The following is a 27,046-nucleotide window of genomic DNA, read 5'->3' as shown; positions in this document are numbered from 1 at the left end:
ATGTGTTCCCACCAGCAGTGAAACCTCTTCTTTAGCCGCACTATCACGTCCAAGGCTAAAAGTCTCCTTATCCGCTAATGCACATGTGCTGCTGAGCTGGAGCGCCACTCAATCCACTGCACTCGGAGAAACCAGGTCAGCAGTAACCTGGCTTTGATATGAGCAGGACAGGTGAGCTGAAAACATACTTTACACTGCAAAAAATCACCTACAGTTGAGCAGAATCCTGTTAAATGTATAAAAATGTAACGGCATGAAACAAAAAAGACATAATGCCAAGTAATAACAAATAATGCTGGTAGTTCTCGGCCTGTTTGCTTTCATTTTGTCCCTGGACCTGCATCATTCTCCTTCCTGCCTGCCTGTTATACACACCAATCTGTCTATATTGTGTAGGTCCCCCTTTTGCTGCCAAAACAGCCCTGACCCATCAAGGCATGGACTCCACTTGACCTCTGAAGGTGTGCGGTGGTATAGGAGCTATTCACCCCTGGAAAAAGCCACTGTCAGTCAAAGGTGGTGGAGAAAGTTGTACAAACAGCTCGCGGTTTCGCCCATTCTACATTCCTACAACACCCAGCATGCATTGTGCCCCTCCCTCTGAAAGGAACAGCCCAGCGAGAGACGCTGGAGTGAAATACTACCGTTTTCAAGTCAAGGACATTGATCGCTGCAGGCAACGGCTCAGAGATTCTGAACGAGACGATTGCCTGCCTGGTTACTGTGCCTGCATTTGGGTCCCTGCTCTCCTACAGTTTGGTTAATGGTCAGGTATGTACACATACAAGGACTTAGACTCCTAGGCTCCTCATGCACAAACATTAAACATTAAACTAATTTGTGCATGCCTTTTTAAAATGCAACAGAATAAAATGAGCAAACAGAGAAACTCCCACGTGGACGCTGTTGTCGTCTTAAGCTGCTACCTGCGACATTTGCTATAAACCTCTGTTAAAGGTGTCTCTGTTTATCTTGATAATCCAGGTATATTGCCATCTTTACCAGGACTATTTCTTGGGTAGAAAGTAGTTCCAGTGAAATTTGCTCTCAGTGATTTATCAAGCAAAAACAAGAGTAATATTCTGGTTTCTGCTTCTTAATTACGACGATTTGATCATTTTCTTTGTTGTACATCATCATGATCTGAATGTTTGTGGTTTTTAGACTTTCACTCAGTCAAAACAAGAAATCTGAAGACGTCGTTTTGGCCATTTTCCACAATTTCTGTAAATGAATTAGAAAACTAATCAACACGCTAATCAAAAATAATAATAAAAGCTATTTGCAGCCCAACACTGTAACAACAATCTGCACTCAGCCTGTTAGTCTCGTGTCTGCTGGCTGGATGGACACCATGTGCGCTTTGAAATCCCTGTGTAGCTCTGCTGTGAACTCATGTGCACCCTGCTGTAATATACAACATGAATTGACATAATCAGGGTACATCCTCCACAAGGCTGCTTATGAGAATACTGATCTGATGTAGCGGCCTAATGAGGGAGGGAGGGGGGTGAGGGGAGGTCAGAGCTAAGAGCAGGGATCATAAAACACCTGGAAGGGAAACGGCAGTTATGTGAGGCAGCATTAAAAAGGAGGGACAGTAAGCGTATGTAATTCTCTATGAGGGCAGTCGTCTAGAAAATTACTTGAATAAAAATAAAGAGGCTTACGGTTTGTATTTAGTTTTATCAGGTATTATACAGCAAATACCGTCATATTGTTTGCTATTGGACACACGCACCGATCCCTCAGCTGTTAGGACTAAAGGTTGACTTAGAAACAACAAACAGATCACAATAATAACCAAATCGGCCGCAGACAAGATTTAGAGAAGCTAAATCCTGCAAGGCGCAACACATCTACAGTCGCTTGTCTTGTCTTCCCAAAAAGATCATGAAACCTCAGCAACATATTTAGGACACTTCTTCAACAAGTGAAGAACTGGAGAGATTACTCCTAAATATTTACTGGCTTCTGTTTAGTTAAATTACAGATTTTAAAGTGTTGCTCTCCCTTAAAATCACAGCTTAAATACATCTCTGATCTGTAAGAATAGAAACCCTGCAGGTCCTTTAGATCTTTAGGAACCAAACGCAACAAAAGTGCATTTACCTTCTAAGCTTAGGCTCCTCTTTGCTTGTGCCTTTCACTGCTGCACTCTGATTCATTTTGGCTCAACTTATTTTACAGCCCCGGAAAAAATGACGACACCACTCCAAATGTTCCTTAAATCAGCATCTCTCTCTGCGCGTCATGGCCGGCCCAATCCAGTTCTGAACCCCGTTGAAAACCTCCTGAATGTGACCTCCTGCTCTGAACTCTTCCTGAGTGAAAACAATAATATTCTGTTGTTTAAACATGAACATGAACTTGTTTTCAGAAACACCTTTTGGTCATCTTAACCAGTCCTCATTTTTCTGCAAATAAAAAACCTCAATGAGAATAATCGATCTGGACATAGTAAGAAAATTAATTTCACACAAACATTAAATCAATAAGTAGTAGAAGCAGAGATAAACAGATTTTTGCAGTCTCTTAATTTTGTCCGGAGCTGTATATTTTAATAAATGTCTGTTAAAGCTCCTGTGAGGAACTTTCTGTTGATGCTGATTTTGGCGCCCCCTGTGGACAAAGCCGTACCTCTTATCTTTTTGCTGATTTTGTCCTGTTCATGCTTAAGTGGTGGTTTTTAACACAAAATCTCTTCCTGCTTTCTTTAACAGTCACAAGTATGAAAGCCTTTGTATTTGCAGTGTTACTGACTGGGTGTCTGTGGTGACATTCGTGGAAATAATCACAAGCGGCACCCAGTTAGTGACGCGTTCTCCATCAGCCAGCAGTGGTTGGTCTGCCAGAGAGGGTAGGCGGAGCTAAGCGGCTGCTTTTCCGCTCTCTGCAAGTGTTGCGAGTAAACAGTAATCTACTATGGCTGAACAAACAAAGAAAAGATGGATGACTACAGATACAACTTCAACAAGAAGTGAAAATCCAAAGAAAAGGAAACAAACTCGACGCTCAGATGAAAGAGAAGGAAAGCAGTGTTTAGCAAGTATAGCATAGAGCGGTTCTGCTAAAGAGAGCTGCCTGCTGCAGGAAACAACTGAGCGATAACAGTGAACTAAAGCAGTAAAGTTGCAGACCAGAGACCAAAATCAAGAGATGAAAGGTGCTAAAATGCTCCAGTGACATGAACCGAGCTGCAGAGTGAAGTACTAATTATCTGTGGGTTCCTAAAAAGCACCTCCTTCACACAGAAGTTGTTAATTGATCCGCTGTTAATATAAAAATGAACACTGTAGCAGCTTTAAATGGTGTTCTGAATGTCTCTGCCTTATGTAAAACACTTGAATTGCCCCCGTGTTAATAGTGTTATGCAAATAAACCCGTTATGTTGGATTTCAAATGTCAGGGAAGAGAAAATCGCCGGCAGATTAGCGGCGACTGGTTCCCATCTTAACCTGCGCGACCTCCAGACTGCTCCCTCATGTCACACGCCGGCCAAATCTCTAATCTTGGCTTTCACACTGCGACAAAAAGAGCCCGCTGCCTCGCTCTCCCTCCCTCACAACTCACTCGCTCGCTCACTCGAGGGGCCGATGATGAAGGCGATGGAGAGCGAGGAGGGGAGAGAGGGAGTGGAGCGAGAAATGGAGAGGCAAGGCGATAGGGGGAGGGAGAGAGAGAGAGAGAGAGAGAGGGGTTGCTGTGTGAGCGATAAAACGCCACAGGCTGCCTTAATGAAAAGCCTCTCATGGCGATGCAGAGATTGCCTGTGGAATGGGCTGCTGATTGGAGAAGCAGCAGCCTGGTGTAGCGTGCGGACTAATTAAAGTATTGAAGGGGTTTGGGTGACAGGGGGGAGATTAGACCTGCTCCCAGGGTTAGCCGAGCTGAGGAGAGCTCTGAAGAATACATCTCGCATCTGGGGCCACTGGGAGGACTGGGATAACGGGGGAGTATGCCACGAGCAAACAGAGAAACTCCCACGTGGACGCTGTTGTCGTCTTAAGCAGCTACCTGTGACATCTGCTATAAACCTCTGTTAAAGGTGTTTGTCTTGATAATCCACGTATATCGCCATCTTTACCAGGACTATTTCTCGGGTAGAAAGTAGTTCCAGTCTCTCAGTGAGTTACCCTGATAAAATATGAAACTGTTTTCTGGGGAGAGAGGCAGCTGTTGGTGTTTTCAAAAGTAATTTGAATTGTCGGGTCGGACGCTTAAATCTCAAAGACAGATCTAAAAACTGCAAATAAGACGGAAACACTCAGCATGGCCCGATACAGCCGGCAGAGAGCAAAACATGTCGTATGAGGATGTTTTTCCTCCTTTGTGTGAGTTGACCTTTGATGATAACGATTTCGTTCTTTGGTTTAATGGCATGTTTTCTACTCGAGTGGATTCATGTCAAGCTGTTGTCGTCCAAAGGCACATCGTGTCAAATCCAGTTGTCAAATGAAGCTTCAACATTAAGCGCAGTTTGGTCTTTTGTCATTGAGATTGTTTAGTTGGGTTTTTAACAAGCAGAGGAGCCATGTTAGCAGGACTGTGAGGCTCTGCTTTGAGCTAATGCTAATGTCAACATGCTAACGTGTTCGCAATCAAATGTCAAGAGGTTGAAAATAAGTGGGAACAATGTTCTCCATATTAGTTTAGCCTGTCAAAGCTGTGACTTCTGGAAGCAGCAGGAAAGGTTAAGAGATGCCTGAAGTATGACTCATCAGTTCAAGTAATAATAAAAATGTCTGTTAAGTCAGCCCATGGCCCACTGATGAAAGCCTTTGCATTTGCAGTATATAGTATTATTATGTACTGGGTGTCTGTGGCGGCGCCCAGTTAGTGACGCGTTCTCCATCAGCCAGCAGTGGTTGGTCTGCCAGAGAGGGTAGGCGGAGCTAAGCGGCTGCTTTTCCGCTCTCTGCAAGTGTTGCGAGTAAACAGTAATCTCTCTAGTGATGAGATCATATCTTAAACCCCCCCTATAGCCGGAGCCTGCAGGTGGATGCTGGGGTGGAGATGGGGCTGAAAGTATATGAGTGCAGTACTGGTGCAGGGCAGTGGGGGCATTGACAGAGCAGAGGGGGAGAGCGGAAATCCTGCAGCTTAAATAGAGCGCCAAGTGTTTGTAGGTTAGCTCGAGTTGCGTGCCTGAACCAGTTCGCTTAGGGCCGCAGACCGAGCAACCATATTCGACAGATTGGTGTAGGTCATTATACATTGTTTAAAATAGACGTATATGGAGAAATCAACGCGGCTTTCTTCACTGATGGTCTGCTACCTGACCTGTCTGATTCACAGAGGGAGAGCAGACAGTGTATCACATCCGTACACTGGCATCCAAGATCAGTAATTTACTTCAAGGTGAGAAACAAAAAGCAAAACCTGTCTGAGTGAAACAGACGGGGTCAAAGGTCAGAGACGAGCTGTCAACCTGTCACTGCTGCAGCCACTCAAAATGTCTAAACTGTGTTTTACCTCACACGGTCTCTGGCTGGAGTTGCAGTGTTTTCAAAGTCACTGTAAAACAGATGGGAATGATGGGAATCCGCCCGTCACACTCACTCGGGATGACTTCTTTCATTACGAGCATTATCGTCATCATTATCAGCGTCTCTGCAATGTCACATCTCGCCTTCCTGCTAAAACCACCGTTTCCCCACAGGATTAATAATGTAGCTGCCTGTCTGCCTATCAAGTGCTGAGAACGAGAGAGAGAGAGAGAGGAAAAAAGACGCCTGGAAAATAAACTCCTTCCTGCCGGCATCTCAACACCCAGCAGCAGAGAATACCAGGGGATGATGTGGAAGGAACTCATTAGTGAGTGGCATTTAAGATGCAATCCAGTAACACGAACAGGGGATTTATAATATCAACAGAGAATGATTGACACGCTCTGAAACTGGTGGAGTTTTTCTTCCTCTCCAGCGAGTGTGTTAACAAAACAATCAAAAACTCTGCTGGTAAGAGACTCGTGATGTAATCCAACAGAAAGTACGAGTCTATATTTAGTAACATTAATGACCGTGCCTTAGCAACAAGCTTAACAACCCCTCCTCAGGTGAACTAGCTGTCCGGTGGAAATCTACAGGAAGCAGTGATTTATCTGCGCACACTGCGTCACACTGATGCACTGATTGTAGTGATTTGTTTTAGAAGGCATCATTTTTCATAACTAAAACCCCTTTTTTCTGCACACATCGTCGCCTATCATCGTAACATTATTATTTTTATTGTAGTCATAAATCTGGGCTGTGTCAGGCTGGAGCTGCAGCAGCATGAAGACTCCTCTGCAGCATCTAACAATACGCTGCTTTAAAGCACACTTTAATCATATTAAAGTGTTTGTAAATAGATAATGAACACCTCAGCAGCATTATAGGAATTATTATGCACAATCACACACAAAAAATCGTTAATGTATTTGTGTTTAACGCAGCACATTTGAAGTTAATCATGTGTTTTCATTGATTTTCAGTAGAAATATGGATCATGTATTTTTTTCGCCCTCGTGCATCCTGATGCATCAAGAAAGTGTCATGATTGCTGCTATAAAGTAGACAGATTACTGTAGTTATACAGTAAATTTAGTCATCCTGATGTGAACGCAGCTCATAAAACGTTTAGGTGACAGAGAGGTGAGAAAAATATGGGGACAAAATGCAAATACGCTGCTGCTGCGTTTTCCAGGGATCATTAAAGGGGGCAACTTCCTTAAATGTAGACTTATATGGGGGGCAATTTAGTTTACAATGAAATCTGTTTAATGAGTCACAAACTTTTGTGTGTGAGCACCGTTTGGGGGGGTGTTTTTAAGGTCATGGGGTGAGGAACTGAAAATGTGTGTACTTGAGACTTGATTCATAACACTGGGTTTGTCAGTTCTTCAGCAAATTATCTTCAAGAGGAGAATTCCCCTCACCATAGTAAGAAAATATGCATTCTTTTCAGAATTGTAAACTTATATTGGTGTTTGAAAGCAAAAGAATAAATCATTTGCTTTTTTTTTTATTTGAAGAAAAAAATTAGGTTTGGTTTTCTAATACCAACATTTACCATGAAGGGGTTTATGATCGTATTTGAAGCCCATTTTAAAGAGATAACTTGTTTCTGTTTGTTTCTGAGCAGCTCCAGTCGTGTTTTGAGACATATAAAATTCTCTGCTGGAAATAATAAATTGTGTCTAATCCCCTTGAGGCATCTCCTCCTTCTCCCTCATTAAAAATTCCTAAATCTGCATAGGCCCCGCCTATTATGCAAATTTCCCCTCTGCCGTGAAAACAAAATGTGTTGAAACTTAGCTAGCTTTAAATGTAGTAATCAGTAGTAGTAACGTTAGCAGTCAGTTTGCAAACATTCCGATGATGGTTAGAGCTGGCTCAAGCATCACCAAAGTGGTTGCCATAGGTTACACATAATGATACGCATAGCATCACCCCGTCCGTTAACGGGATTGGCTCCTTAGGTATGTGACGTCTCAAACCTGCCAATCTGAAAACGTGTTGTTCAGCCTGTCCTTGGTACACTGCAGTTTAACAGCAGACAGGCCCAGCCATGGAGATGATGCTGATGTTGTCCCTGATGTGTCTCGTAGCACATGAAGAACACCACATGGAGATGTTTACGAGGTTAAACTGGATTTTCACTGTTTGGGGATTGATATTCCACTTACCATAACATAACCTGCAGCTTCAGCCAAACACGTATAATAAATGAACCCAAAGTGAGTCAAACTGTCTTTACTCCACAATATAGAAGAGTCCTGTTTACAGTGTATATGTAAGCATGTACTCTTGTGTATCTTGTAGATTTTGTCACATACCTTGACGGGTTTCTTGCGCGATGACTCGGCCTCGTTGTTCTCGGCCTCCTCGTGCTCCTTGCTTCCTTGGGGCAGGTTGGAGTAGTTGGCCAGGCTGCTGAGGAGAGACGACACCATGGGGCTGGTGTCCATCTCCTCCTGCGGGGACACACAGGAAGGTTTCAGTCAGAACTTTTCACAAAGATTTTAAAGGAAAATTGCAGTACTATAAAAGCTGTAAGCGACATTTCTAGTACGGCTGTGGTAGTGTGACACTGATGCTATATTGGGGGAATACTTTAAGACTATACTTAGTGCTGTACATGGGGAGAGTTTCCTCAGATCACTGTTCATAAGTCACCATTCCAGGCACTGTGCTATACATCTTCTGCAAATTCAAATCCAGCTGGGAACAAAAGAAAGTGCTGACACAGTCAATTGTTCATTCTCCGCTTTTGTTTTCGTTCTCTTGTTTAATCTAGGAATCCCGCCGAGAGCACAATGTAAATACAGTTGTGCAGAGCTGTGGCGATTCGCCTCGGTGAAGTCCCTTCCTGTATCAGTGCGAGATTTCCTTGCAGTAACCTGAAGTGCCCTTCGCGTGCCCTTCACAGAGTAATTACCCTCATTAATCGATGTCACAGAACCTATTCAATCACGGAGCTGTGAGAACGAGTGCATCCTGTTTCTTCTGATCACGCCTGATTGTGCGCTTTAAAGAAAAAATCAGCGTGTGCAGAAAAGTGGACCTCACCTCAAACAAGGCCATGTTCTTGCCGTCATACTGCTGGCTCTTCTCGACAGCGGCATCACTGCTGTTGATGAAGGGGCTGCTCTCCTTTGGGTTACTGTCACCTGGAAGAAACAGACACACACTTTTAGACTGGACTGGAATAACGTCTCACAAAGACTTCAACATAAAAGCATAGCGCACGAGCCAGAAAGACGTCTTTTAAGGACATTAATTATGCATTAATTTGTTGTTGAAGCAAAGAAAGAGAAGAAACTAAAACTATAGCAACGTCTGCCAAGAGAGGAGGAGAGTGTTCTTGGTTCTACAAAGCGCCCAGAGTCAGAAATGCAGAGAAACAGAACCATAACTAATGGAGTGTGCAATCACAGTATGTGCAGCTCTATATATTCCATATGGCCACGGGAGGAGAGCTAACTGGAACATCTCAATCAGTTTTTCGCTACACTGACAAATGAAAATCACAAGTTTGAGTGCTAATGTAAAGACATGTTCGAGTGTCCGCTGCAGCTTCGTGCCCTGCAAACACACGACGGTAGAAAGAGTGTGATGTTATCAAGGTGACAGCTCGCTGGAGGCATCACGACTCCACCGACGAGCATCTGCCTACAAGTTCACAGTGGAAGGCACAAGGCAAAGCTCGGGCACAAACAGATCTTTAAAACAAACAGTGCTGGAAGCGAGGGGAAGATCCATCGATCGAGTATGCTACGAGATCATTGACAGGTGCATTGATTACCAATTGAGGTTTCGAGATGGATTACAAACAACATCAGGCGCTGGTCGATGCATTTCTCCAGCATCACTCCTGCGATGTGCAAAAATTAGAAAGGATAACACCTCATGTTTCTCTGGGAGTAAAAGACCACAAGAACAAAGGACAAGGACAAAAGTGACAACAGAGAGCAAGTCGACCATGTTTGACGTTATCAGCTGATAAAGGAAATCTGTATAAGTAACTAGAAGGGCACAGAGAGAGCACAGACCTCACAAAGGCAAATAAAACCGCCTTCTATCATACGCACAACCAGAACATCTGTCTGGATACATTAAAGGGGGGTATTATGCTCATTTAAAGCTTCATATTTCACTCTTACAGCCTCCGCCTGAAACGACTCAGTCAGCTCTGTCCCTTTAAGAAATCTTACTTTCTTCTGATTGGCTAGCTCGCCGAAGCCTGCTGAGGCTGCGTTCACAGCAGCCTGCAGACTGAGCTGAGAAGCCTGGGGATCACTCCAACATACTTTTACCTACAGATCTGAAACTTAGAATATGAAACATCATAATACCCCCTCTTTAAAACTTTAAGAAGTATGTCAGATATGGCTTTGCCGTCCAGAGGACTTGGTGAAGCATCTGCAGTCACATGTATTTCTTGCTTCATTAGTTGTGATGAATTGGGGTTTTTTAGATGCTGTAACCTTTGGGGATTTTTACCAGGTCAGAACTGCAGGTGCTTTTTGTAACACAAGTAACCCAGGTAAGAAATATCTCTGCCTCTGCCGCTGCTAGAAACACAACAACCTAATTGTGTTTCCCTTTCAGATACCTGTGGTGTCTCTGTGGGTACACGGGGGGGCCTGCTGTCACTGGTATGCCCCCTGAGGGATACAGGTACAAATAACGACGCTATCATGGGAGACTGTAATTGGTCGGCTTGGGCTGAATCTCTGTTCACCTTCATAGTTGTGTTGAGCATAGACTTAGATTCAACAGGTTAAGAAAAGCTCTGTCGGGGCGCTGGTTTAGCTGAGACGGTAGAGCAGGTGTCTCGTATACAGAGGCTGCAGTCCCCGATGCAGTTGCTGCAAGTTCGACTCTCACCCAGTCAGCTAAGACTGCTGCAACACGTGCATCCATTAATCTAAAGGTTTTGAGCTCTACGTGTTGGATTATTCTAGTACCTGAACAGCGTCCTGACCACACATTTGCTCTTGATAGTAAAATAATTTAATTCAGAATCACTTTCTTCACCAAGTTCAATCAAGGTCTCGGTAGCGATGGTCTTATTTTCACCTTCCCCCTCGAGCATCTCTTGAGGGAGACAGCAGATTGCTCTCCCTCTGGCTCTCCGTCCTGTCTTGGACCGAGCACCGCGAGGCCGGGGTTATTTATAGCCGGGATGCTGCAGACATGTGCCATGACGTCGGGGCACCGCTCACAGCCGGCACACTGTTCTACAGAGACGGAGCAAGAGGGCCACTCAGACGGGGACGCTGAGAAAAAAGGAGGCCGCGCATGAAAATTCGGGGCACGAAAAAAGAAGCGGGTAGAGGAGATGTTAATACAAAGAGATGGATGGGAAGAGAACGAGGAGAAGATGGAGAGAGACACAGATAGATGGGGTGAGAGCGAAAAGTGACAGGGAGAGAGATGCGCGCTCACACAGACAAAGACGTGGCAGCCGGACCTGAAATGGGAACCCGCAGAGGGAGAGGCGGGAGAGGGAAGAGGGAGACACACGTCTGTCTCCGGCTGCAGGATGTAAAAGCTTCAGTTTGACCTGCAGCTTTAAACACACACAACCGTTAAGAGGGAAGGATTATTCAGACTGTTTTACCTCTTCAAACCACGTGAAGATAAGAGCGCTACATGCCTCCGCGGAAACACATTCAGTTCAGCTTTATTGTCCCACACGGGGAAATTTGCTCGGTCCACTGCTCCGGACATAAAACCTCCATAAAATCCAGAGACGGACGATAGAACACACGAGGACCATAATGTGATCATAATAAACACACACCAAAGCAATTCACTTTGATGTGGAAACAAATAATATCAGGCTTGATGAGATGAACATCTACGAGCACAGTAAGCACTAGTGTATGCAAACATACACACACACACACACACACACACACACACACACACACACACACACACACACACACACACACACACACACACACACACACACACACACATTAGAACTTGTAGCTCTTGTGCAGCCTTGTCCTTGCTTGAGTATATTGCGAATCTAACTGTTTGGGTTTTGGACTCTTGGTCAGACAACACAAACGGGCAGCTGTGGCTCAGAGGAAAAAGTGGGTTGTCTCTCAATTGGAAGGTTTGCGATTTGATCCCCAGCTGCTCCAGTCTTTGCATAGGTGAGGGTGAATGTAAAAAAAGTGGTAATCTTGAAGATCTCGCTTTCATCCTCTTTGGCGCCACCGATGGCGATAAACGGTCATTGCGGGAGCACACTTCCCAGATATCCAGACAGTGCTGCATGTGTGACGTCCACGGTTGGCTCCGGTTGTAACTCTTGATTTTCCTGGCTGACGGTCGCTTTCCTTTTCAGACTGTTTCCTTCATCTGAGCGTCGAGTTTGTTTCTTCTTCTTTGGATTTTCACTTCTTGTTGAAGTTGTATCTGTAGTCATCCATCTTTTCTTTGTTTGTTCAGCCGTAGTAGATTACTGTTTACTCGCAACACTTGCAGAGAGCGGAAAAGCAGCCGCTTAGCTCCGGCTACCCTCTCTGGCAGACCAACCACTGCTGGCTGATGGAAAACGCGTCACTAACTGGGGTGCCGCTTGAAGTCGCCACAGACACCCAGTCTGTGATACTGCAAATGCAAAGGCTTTCATCAGTGGGCCATAGGCTCTGTGTGACCTCAATCGGCGATAGATAGAGACTTAACAGATTTATTTATTATAAAAATATTCAAGATTACCACTTAAGTGGTCTAAGGAGCAGCAAAGTCCAACATGAGAGCATCCGTCCATTTTTTTTTTAAACAAAATTTACGAGAGCAACTTCTTTTTTTGGGGGCAATTTGTTTTTGCCTTTATTGACAGAACAGCTGAAGAGAGACAGGAAATGTTGGGAGAAGAGAGTCGGGAATGACGCACGTAAGGGGCGCCTGCTCTACCCACCGAGCTAAGCCAGTGACCCTGAGAGCAACCTGATGTTGCCTTACATATAAAGGATGACTCCAGTCTCTTCCACACAGTCAGTCACACATCGGATCAGTACTCAGTATCACGTCATGACTGAAGAACACTGATTGGTGCATCCCTGCTGCAAACCTGCATGAGCTTGTTTGGACGTTTATAGTCAGCTGATGAAAGTGAGAGGAGATAATGGTGACCACACCTGTCAGTGACGGTAATAAAACATTCATTTATGTCTCACGTCTTCATTTCCTTCAGATCACAACAGACTGTTTATCATGCTGGAATAGTGAATGAGTGTTTGAAGTATCAAAGCGCATACACACATTAACACACACACACAGAGCACTTCTTAAAGGATCAAAGGGATAATAAGTGATCTTATTGAGAACACACACACACACACAAACACACACACTTACACACTGTTGTATATCTGCAGGGCTAATGCCCAAAAGACAACTTTCTCTATCCCATCACTTATCTCGCCACGGCCCATTTCTCCCCATCGTCTAATAATTAAAACTCCATCATCAAAGGAGTGATGGATCCCCCCTTTCTGGAGAAATGACAGCGCCTGAAAGAGTTTTGCTCTGGCCGCTTCCCCCGAGCAGCTTATCCTCCTTCAATCTGATGGGATCGCTCCAACAATGGCTCTCACTATCAAAGCCTCTCCTATCTATGGTCAGAATCCAGAGCTTTACTGCTCACTGAGCATGCTGTCGTCTCCCAAATCCTCCGCAAAACAAAAACACGGAGTCTCCGCTCTTCTCTCCGTCTATTTCCATCAACAGTTCACAGGAAAAGTTTTAACATCCTGAAAGTTAAAGCGCAGGGATTTATGAGCAAGGTGGTGTCGTGCCAAGAGATTATGTACAGAGCGTGTATTTACTGTGCAACTTCCATGTTTGTAACGGTGCTTTGTTTATAGCAGGGGAGAAGAACATGCACACAGGCCTTCATTTCTAATGCTGTTCAACTTTGGCCCTTGGATACTTTGGATTTCCCAACATGCATCTAATGACCTTCCAACATCGACAGAAGAGCTGTGATGCAGAGTTAATTTCAATATCGAAAATAATGACGGAAACTGTTCGTCAACGATCATTTTTCCATCATGAAGACAAGACGTTGACGAGCTAAATATTGATTGTTGATAATAAAACCTCTCACGACAGATGTTTTGTTTTCGTTAACGAGACCAGACTAAAATGTTGGTGTGAGCTGTCGGATATATTCCACCACTGTGCATCTAATCTGTCAAAATACAATCAGTGCATTCCTGTACCCGGGTAACAGGTATCACAAAGGTGCTTATGAACTTTCTCTGTTAATTCAGGCTTCAGGCTCTGTGCACGCTCACAGAAAAAGGGCAGTTTTATGCATCATTTGACGCCTCTTCTGCACAACAAGGAGCGATCATCTGCTGTCTGCGTCAGTCAGGATGTTTACATGAGAAGTGATGATGAAAAGTAATCTTTAGATGCGGTGTCTACATCGTTCATTTACCTTACAGATAATCTCCTGACATTCAACGTTTTGACTAAAAGTAAAGACTAAAATGTGGAAATGTTTTAATGACAGGGACAGGGCTGATACCGTAGGAGCGTAGGTGAGAGGGTCGTTCTAATAGGCACAGAGCGATTCACTCGCTTTTTGACACTGGAGCGACAACATAAACGATGTTCCGTAGTTGATGATACTCTTCTTCTTCTTCTCCTTATTTTTGAGGTGCATTAGCGCCACCTTCTGCTGCGGAGTCCTACCGCAGGCTGTACTCGGGTACGGAAGGAAATTATTCATGTGAAAGCTGACCGGCGGAGGAGAGGAGAGGGGGGGCAACCGTACTCAGGTACGGCACGAAGCAATCGTACCTAATGTGAAAACGCCCTTAATTTGACTTTTTGGGGTGGCTGTGGCTCAGGGGTGAAGTGGGTTGCCCTGCAATCAGAAGGTTGGCGGTTCAATACCCTCCTCCCAAAGGCCTTCAGTGTGTGAATGATGAGTTTCTCAGTAGCCTTGACTGCGTGTGCAGCCCATCACAGTCCCGACGTCCCCGGGGATCAATAAAGTATTTCTGATTCTGATCACTATCTTAGTGTATAAATGTGTGCCGAAGGGTGAATGCGACATGTGTTGTAAAGCACCTTGAGTGCACCTCAAGTGTAGTCAATTTACCAGTTACAGTCATCCATTTAGCTGTTCTTATAAAGGACTTTAATGCTTTATGTACTGTGCAACATAATGTGCTCTACTAGCACAGCAGCACACATTAAATGATGTTAATCATGTGGTCTGAGGACAGTCAGAGTCTCAGTCTGTGTACGAGTGCATACTGTCTTTAGACCTATAACCTGGATGGGAAGCGGCCCCGCTGGTGTCCTCTGCGTCTCTCTGTAGTCTCTGCTCTCTGTGATCTGTGAGTATGATGTTCAGCGGGAGTCAGGACACCGCCAGTGTTGGAGTGTAAATAGAACTTTTAGTACAGATGAGAGGAGGCCCGGCCCGCTGCTCTCACTCGGACACATCACAGTTCTCTAACAGATCTTTGAACAGAGCCACAGAGGATTACTACTGAGTACTATTTGACTTTGTTTTATTGATCCTCCTTGTACTGTGGTTAGGTGGCGACCGTCATTGTTATCTCTCTCTCTCTTTACACTCACAGTCCATCTCTCTCTCTCTCTCTTTGCTGTGTGCCATAATGTTATCTCTCTCTGTGGACCGACTTTGAGGGAAGAAGCCGAAGCACTAGATGTTGATTCTTGAGGAGCTGAGTCAGCAGAGGCTCAGGGGCACTTGTTGACCTGATGTGTGTTTGTGTGTGTTTGTGTATGTATATGGTGGCCCATATGTTTGGCTCGGACCCCACTCATGGTGTTGTGCAGCAGCAGCAGCAGAGCGGCTCCGGCCAATTAACCTTAGTCTGGCTGGATTTCAGCCACTTGATGTGGAAAAAAGGACGCATGAAATATGAAACTACTCTGGAGATGCTCGAAAAATAACGTATCCACATACTTCATGTATGAAAGTAAATATAGACCAGCATCCTCTTAGTTAGTGAGACTCACAGTGGAGTAAACAGTGAGTGTGTGCGCTCGCAGACACATTTCGTTTGTATCCAGAGAGAAACGCTTCGTGAGGAATTTAAATGGAATTAGTGGGACGGAAACAAACAATTAAAAAAAGACAGAGTTGGATTTTCTGGCTGCGTTCCTCGCCATTGTTCCTTGGTGCATCGCCAAAGCCGAGCGGGTCACAAGTTCACTCGCTGATTCTCTCGTCTCCTCCGAATGTCACCACAGTGACACATCAATTCATGTCTGGCAATCAATGCCATCACTGCCTCATCTCTGTCTGTCTGTCTGTCTGAGCTTGCAGGCATGGCAGTGGAGATGCTGGGTGGAGTCAGGTGAAGGATTAAGGTCACTTTAATCTAAATTCCAGTCAAATCAGGATTTATCATGGACCCAAACATATCCATTTTTCTAATTCCAACACGGGAATAAAAAAAAAAGAGTTTGCCCAGAAATTGACCCACATGTCCGAGCTGTCAGTTTCACATCAGAAGGATCACGGAGGGCGCAGGAAGTCCGACGTCAGATATTCACATGAAAACTGTTGTAGCCATATAAATAAGATCATTATTTGTATATAAACGTTACTGCAGCTTTCTTCTCTCATCACTTTATTTGTGACTATTTCTGTTCTTTAGTTTTGATGAGTTATAATGTTTGCATGTATGCAGCACACACGTAATCATCTGTGCATCCGTCCTGGTAACTCTGTGATGCTGCGTTCTATCTTTACGGGATCAATAACATGCTTTTATATTGCAGGGTTGCAGATTATGCCACCATGGGTTGTTTGCAGATAGTTTTATAAGTTAATCGGTAATTCTAGTTTACTGATGTGTAACTGATTATGTCTTCTAAGCTACTGAATGCCTGAATTTCCCTCGGGATCGATAAAGTATGAAGTAAGTATGATAACGCGACATGATCATATTATAAAAATTCAATAAAGTTCAAAGATGATATTAAATAACGACTTTTTGGGCGCCGGTTTAGCTCAGCGGTTACATCGTCTCATGCAGAGAGGCTGCTGTCCTTGATACGGTGGCCCAACCTAGACCCCTGTCTGCGCATCATCCCCCACCCTCTCCTCCCCCGTTTACAACACTGTCCTCTCTCTCTCAATAAAAGCACTTTTCATTTTTTTTGCTTGTTATTATTTGTTGATTTCTTATCCTTATTTGTGTCACTGAGAAACAGTGAAACAAGTGAAGGAGAGAGAGGGGGGAGGGTGAGCGATGATGAACAGTTCGGAGTCGCTCAGGTGAGGCCTTCACCATCTATCATGTGAGCTACCGTGTGTGCCTTCAAATTGATTGAAACCCACTATACTCAATGACACACTTCTCAATCTTTTTTTCATTCCAGCAGCCGCCTGTGTGCAGACAGCACACCTGCCGGGTTATAACACAAGTGTTAATCATGTCCTCTATCAGCTGCAGACGTCTATTAATAATCAGGTCTGAATGCAAAGTGAGAAAGAACCTGTGTTTATTTTAAATCCTGCAAGTGATTTGCAAAAAGCGCAAACATAATGTACAGGGAGAATAAATAGCAACAGCATATGGTAACAAGCCCACATCTGCCCCCACACGCGGTCAGAAATAGATCTTCTGTGCTCTTCTCCATCATGGCTTCAGCTCCACATCAGAGACACAACAGCCTTGTGTAACGGATCTCACGCTCTGCTCTCTTTTCTCTCTCCGTCTCCCACTCTCCCTTTTCTTTCTCTCTTTTTGCTTCTTCTCTGCTGACACACATGATTAGCTTTCACGGTTATATGTAGCACGTAGCTAACAGCTAACTCTGGGTACCTATGTTAAATGTTCTTCTTCTGTGGTGTTTCAGGACAGAACCTGTTCCCTGATCAGCATTCAGCCCGCTGCTTCGGCTCTGTATGAATTTCAATGCCGCCTTGCCTCACAGGCTTCGACTTTGACACAGTCCCTTCTCGACATCTCCAGCAGAGATTGTCGCTCCTGATTGGCTGCTGAGGCTACGGCACCTGATTGGCTGAGAGCGGGAGGGAGGCAGGAGGGTATCTGTGCATGCACTTGAGTGTGCGTAGCGGCTCTCTTGGCATGTTGACCGGGCCTCGGCACATGTCACCGTCTGATGCCTGATGATGAATGGGTGGGTTTGGTCCAATTTCCCCCCGCTGCCGCTGCCTCGCCTCTGGCTGAGCACGTCAGGATTAATTTTTGTTTAATGGCCGGCCCCTGCAACGCCTTCCCAGCAGCCTCCTCTCTATCTGACACAAGGCGTAGACGGTGATTGTACAAGGGAGGAGATTGACAAACAAATAAAACTAATCATCCCTCTCCCCTTTTTATCTCTAAATCCCTCCGTCTGCACGAGGAATATCCTGACAGAGGAGCATACGCCGATGTCTCTGTCGATGTCATGATGCAGGAAAAATGCACACTGGGAATTGTATTCACCGTATATCAAAAGGAGTTGAGTCCATAAACTCTTATCGTTCTACGACAGAATTCAATTTATTCCTCGCCTTCTGTTTCCACATTGTCTCAGAAAAACTGTTCAATAATCTCAAGCGCTAATATTTGACCGATAAGAATCTCCTTCCATTTGACACAAAAACACAGATTACAGAACACTTCAGCCGCCTCGCTAAAGTCTCTTGGATTTCTATGTATCAGATAAGAGGAAATAGAGAGCTGGCAGGCACACAGACAGTCGCTGCTGCACTGTAAAGAAAATCATTTTAGATGAGAGATTTGTGGCCTTTAACACCGGCCTTAAGATAAACTTTAGTCTGTCGTATCGAGGCTTTTTTATTCTCTTTAGACGTTCTTCTTTTACTGTCGCTCTCCCTAAAAGTGCTCACCCTAGAGGCCTTTATTACGTTTCTATTAACCTTAATTTACCCTTCAGACCTCACAGACTCTGCAGCAAAGGACTGTGGTCTTTGAAGTAAATATGGACAAATAACATCGATTATTAGGTTTGTAGGTAAAAAGGTTAGTTCATTATTTACATTACTGATTCTACTTTGGAAACAAGATGTAATTATTCTACGCATTTTAAATATTTCGAGCCGTGAGCTCAAAGTCCTCCAGCCAAAAAAAGGAGTTATCACATGGAGTCATGCACTGATTCATTCAGTGCATCAATGTTGAAAACTGCACCTCCAGAGGACAAATATAGGAAAGACAAATGGTGAATGAAGTGCACTTATATAACGCTTTTACATTAAATTTCACACACACTCAGACGAGGGCTCAACAATTAATCACATTTTTTTTTTTTTTTAAACTTTTTGTGCCTTTATTTGATAGGACGGCTGAAGAGAGACAAGCATTGTGGGGAGTAGAGAGTGGGGGATGACATGCGAACCTGCGATCAGTGCGTCAAGCCTCTGTAGAGCCGTTTTCCCACCGGTCAAAAAACCCGCTAACACCCGGCTTTTGTGCTTAATGGGAAAGGTTACAATCAGCATTCAGACCCGGGTCAAATGACTCTGCAGTAGACCCGGGTAATTATCGCCTCGGCTCCAGTCAGCATTGATGGGAACACAGAACAAAAAGCTAATCTCCGCCCCCTTTCCGGCGCGATGCTATGCTCCGTCGGTAACTTCTGCGACTCCTCGTCATCTCAGCTACAAATTCTGCCCGTCTCCGTCTAATTAGAATAATTAAAACGGATTAAAACTGAATATTTGAGATGCTTAAACAGGCCAGTGTCTGGCTTCATAAAAATCAACTATCAAAACAGCTGCCAATAACTTCTCTGTTGATTGACTTATTGATTGACTTTTACTTGACAGAGCTTCTGAAACCAAAGTTGGTTGTTTGGTCCCCCCCCCCCCCCCCCCCCGTGTTGCATTCAGGGAAAAGAACCATCTTGTACACATGAGCGCTCTCCTCTCAGAAGCTCCCATTACACGCTGCTGCTACATCTGCGTTTAAACTTTTAAACCCAAACCCTCCAACGCGCCGCAGCCGTACCTCGGCTTGTTCGCCTGTCCGCGAGCCTTTCAGCGTGCTCACTTGTTCAGAGACGTGTCAGGCAGGTAGAGTACGAGCTGCGGCGAATGGCTCGCCATGTAAGAAAAGCAATACTGAGCCCCCGCTGAAGCCTGGCTATCAGACTCCCTCAGGTGGTGGGCCGGCTTTGGGAGAACCCCCTGTGTCGTGTCAGCCGGCTGCATGCCTCCCGCATGCATGGAGCTCGCCTGTGGGAGTTAGTGAAGCTAGCTGCCCACTGCTGCTGCTGTAATTGGTGAGCCGCGGAGCCAAACGGGGCTGCAGGGATGAAGGGAAGAGATGAAAAAAAAAAGAGAAATGGCGTGGGTGGAGGTGAGGGAGAGAGAGCAGCAGGGAGGGAAAAAGGATTGAGTGGGAAGAGAGAGGTGACGTTTGGGAGGATTATACACCGGTGAGGTAATTGGCAGAGGAGCAAAGGTGTCCCACACCTGCTATCTTTTACTTTTTTAGCCAGAAGAAAGACACAGGGGCAAGAAGCAGGGAGATAGAGGGAGGGAGGTGACGGGATGATAGCACCTGGAAGATTGACATATTTTCATGAGGTCACGGATTAAATATTCACCCCAACTTATCACATGCCAGGAAACCAATTTAACTCGGAAACATAATTTCCTTCTCGCTGCTGTGGTGCCAGGTCCGGACGTGGAGCCAAGCGCTATCGCACGTTTATTACATTTGGCACATTTTTTTGGACAAGAAGGGGCTCCTGTAAGAGGGTTCAGCAGCCTGTGACAGAACGAGGGAGCGAGAGAGAGAGAGAGAGAGGGAGAGAGGGAGAGAGGGAGCGAGAGAGAGAGGGAGAGAGAGAGGACGGTCTTATAGATGGCAGGGAAAGTTTATGCGATCTCAGGGTCTGATCGAAGGTGACAGGACCATCATGCGGCCAGCTCTGCGGCGCTCTGGCTCTCTGAAAGAATGCTGGAGGTGTGAATCGAGGTGCAAATTACCACCTGAGTGTCTCCTCTCCTGACCGACCCCCCCCTGCCCTCTCTCCTCCGGCTGTGGCCAACTTCTCCATCCTTCCCCATCTCCTCTTCCAAGTCTGAGAGAAAGCAATCAAGCCAAAGCCCAGAGGACAACAGAGGGAGGGCACGCCCTCCCCTCCTCTCCTCTCCTCCTCTCCTCTCCTCTCCTCTCCTCTCTCGGCATCTTTTCCTCATCTATTTCATTCGCTGGTTTTCCTCCTCTAAGGTGTGAAGCTGCATCCCTGTGGCCTCCTCTCTCCCACACCTCTCTTCGCTTTCTCCTTTTTTACTTTGATCCTTTTTGCACCTTTCCTCACCCCTTTGAGTCGTCTCTCCTTCAGACGAATAACAAAGTCATCAGGCCAGCCTGCGGACGCAGTGAACCAGTCTAACACCCGGGGGTGAATCACCAAAACTAAGACATGAAATTATTAAACCCAGAAGTACTGAACCTCTATTACTAGGCTAGTCGGATTGTAACCAACGAGCAGAACATGGAAAATGAAGACTTGGACCAGATACAACTGCTGGCTGCAGCAGAGGCCCAGAAGAGATGGCCGTCGTCCACAGAGACTATATCATAGTTTGGCAAAAGCCAACTGGTTCCGAGATTGACAAGTACTAAGAGAGTTCCAATTCAAGGACAAGGACAGATGATGGTGGGAAATTAATAAATAACCCATCAGCATTTTGGAGCTAAAGCAACTCTGTAAAACTTCTTAAATGGAACATTAATATCTTGGATTTACGTCTCTTTGTGGATGCAGAACATTTGATGGAGCTGGCTGGTTAATCTGATGCAAACGCACCAACCAGCATGAAGCTTCTTATGTGTGTACTGCACCCTTTTCTGGTTCACAGGTCGACTTGCCGACTGGGAAAACTTCCACAATCCCAGATGGTTTGTCTGCTTCGATTAGCCAAGTAAAGCCGCGTCTTTCCAACTGCTTAAAATTAAAGCAAAGAAGCTCTCAGACGCGGTTATTTTTACCATATTTATCTTACTATAGCGACAGGTTTGTAATGTTCTCCTCACTGCTGTTTGAAACATCCTCTAATATCTCTGTGACACACCACCGTTAGCTCCTCGGTGCCGACTGGCCTGCCGAGTGCGCAGCATCACACCACTTCATGCGAAGAGACAGAAAGAGAGACTTATTATGTAACGTGGCCAAAAATAACTTCAATGAAACATTTCACCATCCTCTCTGAAAGTCAAGGCAAGCTGGCACGGTGGGGCGAGCGGCTGAGGGGGATACATCTACATCAAACTAATTTGCAAGGAACTAACGGCATAAATTCAGCTGATTTGCAAGGCAACAACATCAGCGAGCAGAGAGAGACGTAAAACTCATGCAGCCGACTCAATCACAGCCCCGATCAGGCGTGGGATCAACAACGGTCTGAATGTATCCCAGTCCAAGAGGGTAGACACGTTTTTTTGCTACTTTAAATCTACCCAACATCAGTTTTTTACACTGTAGAAGCTCAGAAGATCGCCTGTCCTTCCACTGAGTCTCCTCTGTTAGTGATATTTAACAGGATAGTTCTGTATCAGCCACATATTCGACATATTGGCCAGTGCCATCTTGGATTTTTGGAACCACAAGTGAGCACATTTGTACGACAGGGTGAACACGAGTGGCAACTTTTCAATCACAGGTTGCCAAATCCTTAATGCTTACCCCGCTTTATCTCCAATTTAACTTTCAAAGGGACCATCATTTACCAAATAAACATCCTAAAGTTGTAAAGAAGACTTGAACTAGAGATTGAGACCATAAATTCATCAGGAAACTGTTTACTGAAGAGATAAAGTCTGGTAGACGGTAGCTCAGTCTGTAGCATCTTGGCTTGGAACCGGAGGGAGGCTGGTTCAAGTCCCGGTATGGACCAAGTGCGGAATTGGGGCTGGTAGCTGGAGAGGTGCCAGCTCCTTTCTTGGTGCCAGTTCCTCCGAAAGGCCCCCAAACAGCTCGGGACGCATGTGCAGCCACCTCGCTCTGACATCTCTCCATTAATGCATGTCCATAGGTTCTTGTTGTATGTCTGTATTTCAGGTATTTGAGTGTGTAGCTTGTATGTAAAAACATTGAATGTCCCCTTTGGGATTAATAAAGTATCTCTTCTTCTTAAAATCAAGTAAGAGCAGGCTCATTTTCTCATCTGTTTCCAAACAATCCAACATTTATTTTGGAACCATTGGAGACTCCCCCTGCTGGCCATTAGAGGGAATGTAGGTTTAATGCACTTCTACATTGGTTTCACCTTTGAAACCAAAAGGCTACATCTAATTGTTGTTCTGTAAATACTTTGTATTACTCACTGATGGATTTTACAACTTATTTTGGTAGCAAAAATGTGTCTGAGTAATCCACCAGCAATATCTGCTTGCATGTATATGATTGGCCCACGCACAATCTTGCAGGATGACTTGGCGTTGCATTGCAGCTCAAGTTAAGCCATCTTTCTTTCCAGACGACCCTAACTGACAGTGCCGCCTGTGCAGCCTCTTTCAGTGGAACAACAGACAGATAAATAAGAGGGCTGTCTCTTTAGCATGTAGTTCACCAGCCAGTGGCTAACTTCTCTCGACTTCTGGAAACAAGGCTGTTAAAGCAGTGAGAGGGAACCACACAGCAAAGTTATCTCCCAACTTGTGAGGCTCGTAGTGCTGCATCACATCTGACATTTTAAAGGAGATAAAACGGAGGGAGAGCGAAGAGGCAGGAGGGAGCGAGGGATCGCCCATGATGAGCAGAGTTTATATCCTATCAACTCCAACAGGAGAAGTAATGGAGTCCAGACAGAAAAGACTGCAGCAGACCGGAGCGCTGCAGCCGGCGGACAGGGAGACAGACACAAACAAACCGACGGAGCCAAACACACAAAGATTAGAGCCTTGTTCTTCAATCTGGCCCGGGCAGATAACACTACAGCATTCTGGGATTTATCAGGTGCCTCAGCACAGGTGCATTACCTGAACGGCTGAGCGCAGTCCCAGTCGTTTACTGATAGTGCTTCAGTCTACGTGCCTCAGTGTGTGTGTGTGTCTCTTTTTCTAACACTCGTGTGCTCATTTTCCCGTCTATTTGTGTGTGTGTTTGTTTGTATGTGTGTGTGACCGCTCTGCCCAGAGACCCACCGCAAGGCCGGGGCTCATCTTGTCGAGGCGCGGCAGATCTTAGCGGATATTTCTGGTCTCTGGCAGATAAATAAATAATGGAACACTGGTTTGGATTTAGACGGAGATGAAAGCTTTAAGAGCTCAGCTTTTTACAGCTGTGCCCTGGGAGAGAGACGGAGAGAGAGGGGGGGGGGGGAAGAGAAAGTGGCACCATGCAAACACACACACACACACACCATGTCCTATCAAACCCAGTAATGGGGCTGTCTCTTTATTGGTTACCCTCCTCAAACCATTAGACAAGATAACGTCACTGCTACACATCGATTATGACCTTCACAGGAGTTCTGCTCCTCTGCAGTTTATAAGATCATAATTATAATTAACTTATAACTTACAGAACAAGTATTTCAAAAGTACTTAAAACTTACTTAAAATAAAGCGAAGAAACTGGAGAATCAAACAAAGCAAGTGCAGATACTGTGTCATAAAACCAACCAATCAAATGGATCACAAAGTAAGTGGGCATCAAACAGCCAGAACAGGAAGGTGCTAATTACTATGGAATATTTAAAGGTCGCGAAAACCAAAGGTATGCTGACAAACAATAAAATATGTAAAAGATAAGTAAGTAAGAGTAGGGTGACAGTTTAAGGTAATTTTACATGAATACATTTTCAGTTAAAAAAACTCTGTGCAGGCCCTCATACAGCCTCAGTCAGCTCTGTCCCTTTAAGAAACCCCGCCCCTACAGGCACACTTTCTTCTGATTGGCCAGCTCTCCGATACAACGGAATGTTAGGGGCCACATTAAAGACAAAACAAAAAATAGAGACTACGAGAAAAAAGACGTAACATCACGAGAATAAAGTCGTTATTTTAGACTGTTGTTATAATATTACAAATATCAGAAGAGCAGCCGCCTGCCCTGAAATGAGGAACGTGTGAAGTCACAGTGAACATCTTGTGAAGTTATGCTTGTAAATGATGCACAGGAGGCGTCACACAACTTCAGCCGGACCTGTATTTATTGAACAAACCCAGTAGCATGGAAGCATAGCATGCATGCACCTCGCGAGATCTTCTACCTAGTAATGCGCAAACACATTACACAGCTTTATATCAAAACATTATTTTAGGTTTCACAAATACGAAATATCTAATCTTTTGGGACATCAGCACCACTTTGTCAGAACTAAGTAATTTTATTTTAAATTAACTTGTGATCATTTTAGCGCAGACTGCTGGCTGCTGGCGGCTCTTCTGATATTACCCTTCAAAATAAGATGCAGGCTAACCGTAGCCTAAAACTACAACTTTATTCTTTATTCTTAGAACTTTTGTTTCCTCAATGTGGCCCTAACACTCCGTCGTACTCCTTCGCCTGCTGTTTCACACCGTGCAGAAAGAACTGTGTGAAAGCTGGCGTTCACAGCAGCCTGCAGACTGAGCCGAGAAGCCTGGGAATTACTCCAACATACTTTTAGTTTTCATCACTTATAATCTTCGGTGGGGAGTTCAATAGTTTTGGGTGCATATAAAGAGCTGAACTGTTTCTTATTTCAGTCCGAAAACTCTCATTTGTAACAGTGTGAAACGTTTATCGGAGCAGCAGAACACAGCTCGTGTTCGGCGTCTCGGCTCCGACCTCATCGCTCCTCGCAGATTTATTTTACATGCAGAAATTTGAGGAGGATAATATCTTATATCCGCCCTATAGCTGGAGCCTGCAGGTGGATGCTGGGGTGCAAAAGTGTTTGTCAGGTGATGGTTTGAAATCAGCTCGAGTTGCTAGCTTGCAGGCGTCGCTCCATTCGTGTTACAGTTTGTATTTAAAAAAACTTAATGTAGAGGATGTAAGAGGCTGCAAAGATCCCAAATTATTTAAAGCCTTAATAAAATAACATTAAGATCAATCCTGAGCGGCACCAGAGCAGGTTAGCTTAAACTGGGCTGATATGCTCTCTCCTATCCGTGTTCGTGTTAATAGTCGGCTGCAGAGTTCTGAATTAATTGTAGTTTAACTTGTAGTTTTCCTGGGATTGAACAGCTGAACCTTTGCAATGTTTCCTAAGTGAAATAAAGCTGCTTTGTCACCTTATGTGGGATTTAAAGTTTAAGCCTGAGTCTAGGATAATGTTTGTTAATGCATGTGACTCCCGATTTAACCCGTGAGGCCAAATTGCAAAGCTTGGAAAGAGCTTCTATTTCTGTTTTTGGACCACCTTCTAAAATGTCCTTTTTAACCCTGCTTATGTAAAAAAGTTTGCAGGCATCCTGTATTATAAAACATTAATGCATTACACAGCACAAAAACATTCTCCTCTTCACTTTGGATTCGTGGCACAAAACCCTCTTTGGATGCACTCTGGAGGAAACGTACAGAGGAAAAGAGACGCGCAAATGAAACAGGAAGTTAAAGCCTGCGAGCTCAGGGAGTTTATCTCTACTGTACCGTCTCTTTTGGTCGAGACAGAACTATTCTTTAAACAAAAAAACGGGGAGAGGAAGTTGTAAGAGAAGGCCTTTAGGCGGAGGAGGGAAGTGAAGGGGCTGTTTGAAAAATCATCCGCTCTCTCTCCCTCTCTCCGTCTCTCTTCATCGTTTCCTCTTATTCACCTCCTTTTCTCTCTTGGTTACCCTCTGTAGACTGCCGCCTGGCTGGTTGGAAGCGCTGCTCACTTGAATAGAGAGTGCGTGTGCGTGTGTGCGTGTGTCAGACTGCGTCCTGGTGGGCCCACAGACTCAAAGACTGTGGCTTTTGTCTGCCTTTGATTACTCTATGAATTATGCATCCTGCACCTCTCTGTTTGTGCGTCCATGTGTGTCTTTAAGTGTGTGTTTGTGGACGCCAGCCAGACACTGCAGTGTTCAGTGACAGTGACTGATCGCCCCTCTCTCTCCCATACATGCCCACACATAAAATGCCTGCATGCTCACACACACACAGTGAAACTTAGTTACAGTGACTGATATGCGTCCTTGTCTGCTCTCCCGTCTCTCACCGGCCCTCAGAGATCTGAGCCTGAACTTGTGAACGCGGTGAAGGTCGGACAGCGTGTGAAATATTAACAAAGCTGTGATGCTTTAATTAAGAGACGGGCGTGGCAGGAGTCCGCGGTCACACTATTTAAACGTTTAAAGTATAAACATCTCTCCTCTAAAGCTCACAGAGCTGTCTGATTAAGATTTTCCGTTTACTGACATAAACAAGAGAAAAAGAAGCAGATCTCAACGTGTCAGAGGATGAAATTCGGGGCACAGGTGTGCTTCCGTCTGAGTGGTGTTTTTATTTTGTCAGTTGATGGATTAAATTGCCTCTGTTTGTGGCATAAGAGGGTACGAGCCCACAGGGGGATATTGATATACAGACAGCTCAGTCTACAGATCCTGCAGTCGGAAATAATCTCAGCGAGCTGCCAGCCTGTC

At 44.9% G+C, this 27,046-nt stretch overlaps 1 protein-coding gene across 2 annotated transcripts in view; it reads right to left on the bottom strand.

Annotated features, from left to right (window-relative positions):
* slc12a5a (solute carrier family 12 member 5a) overlaps nt 1-27,046 on the bottom strand; it is a 125,937-nt gene that overhangs the window by 58,893 nt on the left and 39,998 nt on the right. For both annotated transcript variants that reach the window (XM_069677958.1, XM_069677959.1), the window contains exons 2-3: nt 8,553-8,653; nt 7,820-7,957 (exon numbers count right to left, since the gene is read on the bottom strand). In XM_069677958.1, coding sequence (XP_069534059.1) covers nt 7,820-7,957; nt 8,553-8,653 — 239 coding nt within the window. The remainder of the gene's footprint in view (nt 1-7,819; nt 7,958-8,552; nt 8,654-27,046) is intronic.

The sequence above is a fragment of the Semicossyphus pulcher genome, unplaced genomic scaffold (assembly GCF_022749685.1).
Source record: "Semicossyphus pulcher isolate SPU_LCO1_2020_fin unplaced genomic scaffold, fSemPul1.0.p SCAF_3, whole genome shotgun sequence".
In the NCBI taxonomy this organism is placed as follows: Eukaryota; Metazoa; Chordata; class Actinopteri; order Labriformes; family Labridae; genus Semicossyphus; species Semicossyphus pulcher.
The sequence above is the reverse complement of the archived record's forward strand: the minus strand, read 5'-3'. Positions and strand labels throughout refer to the sequence as shown.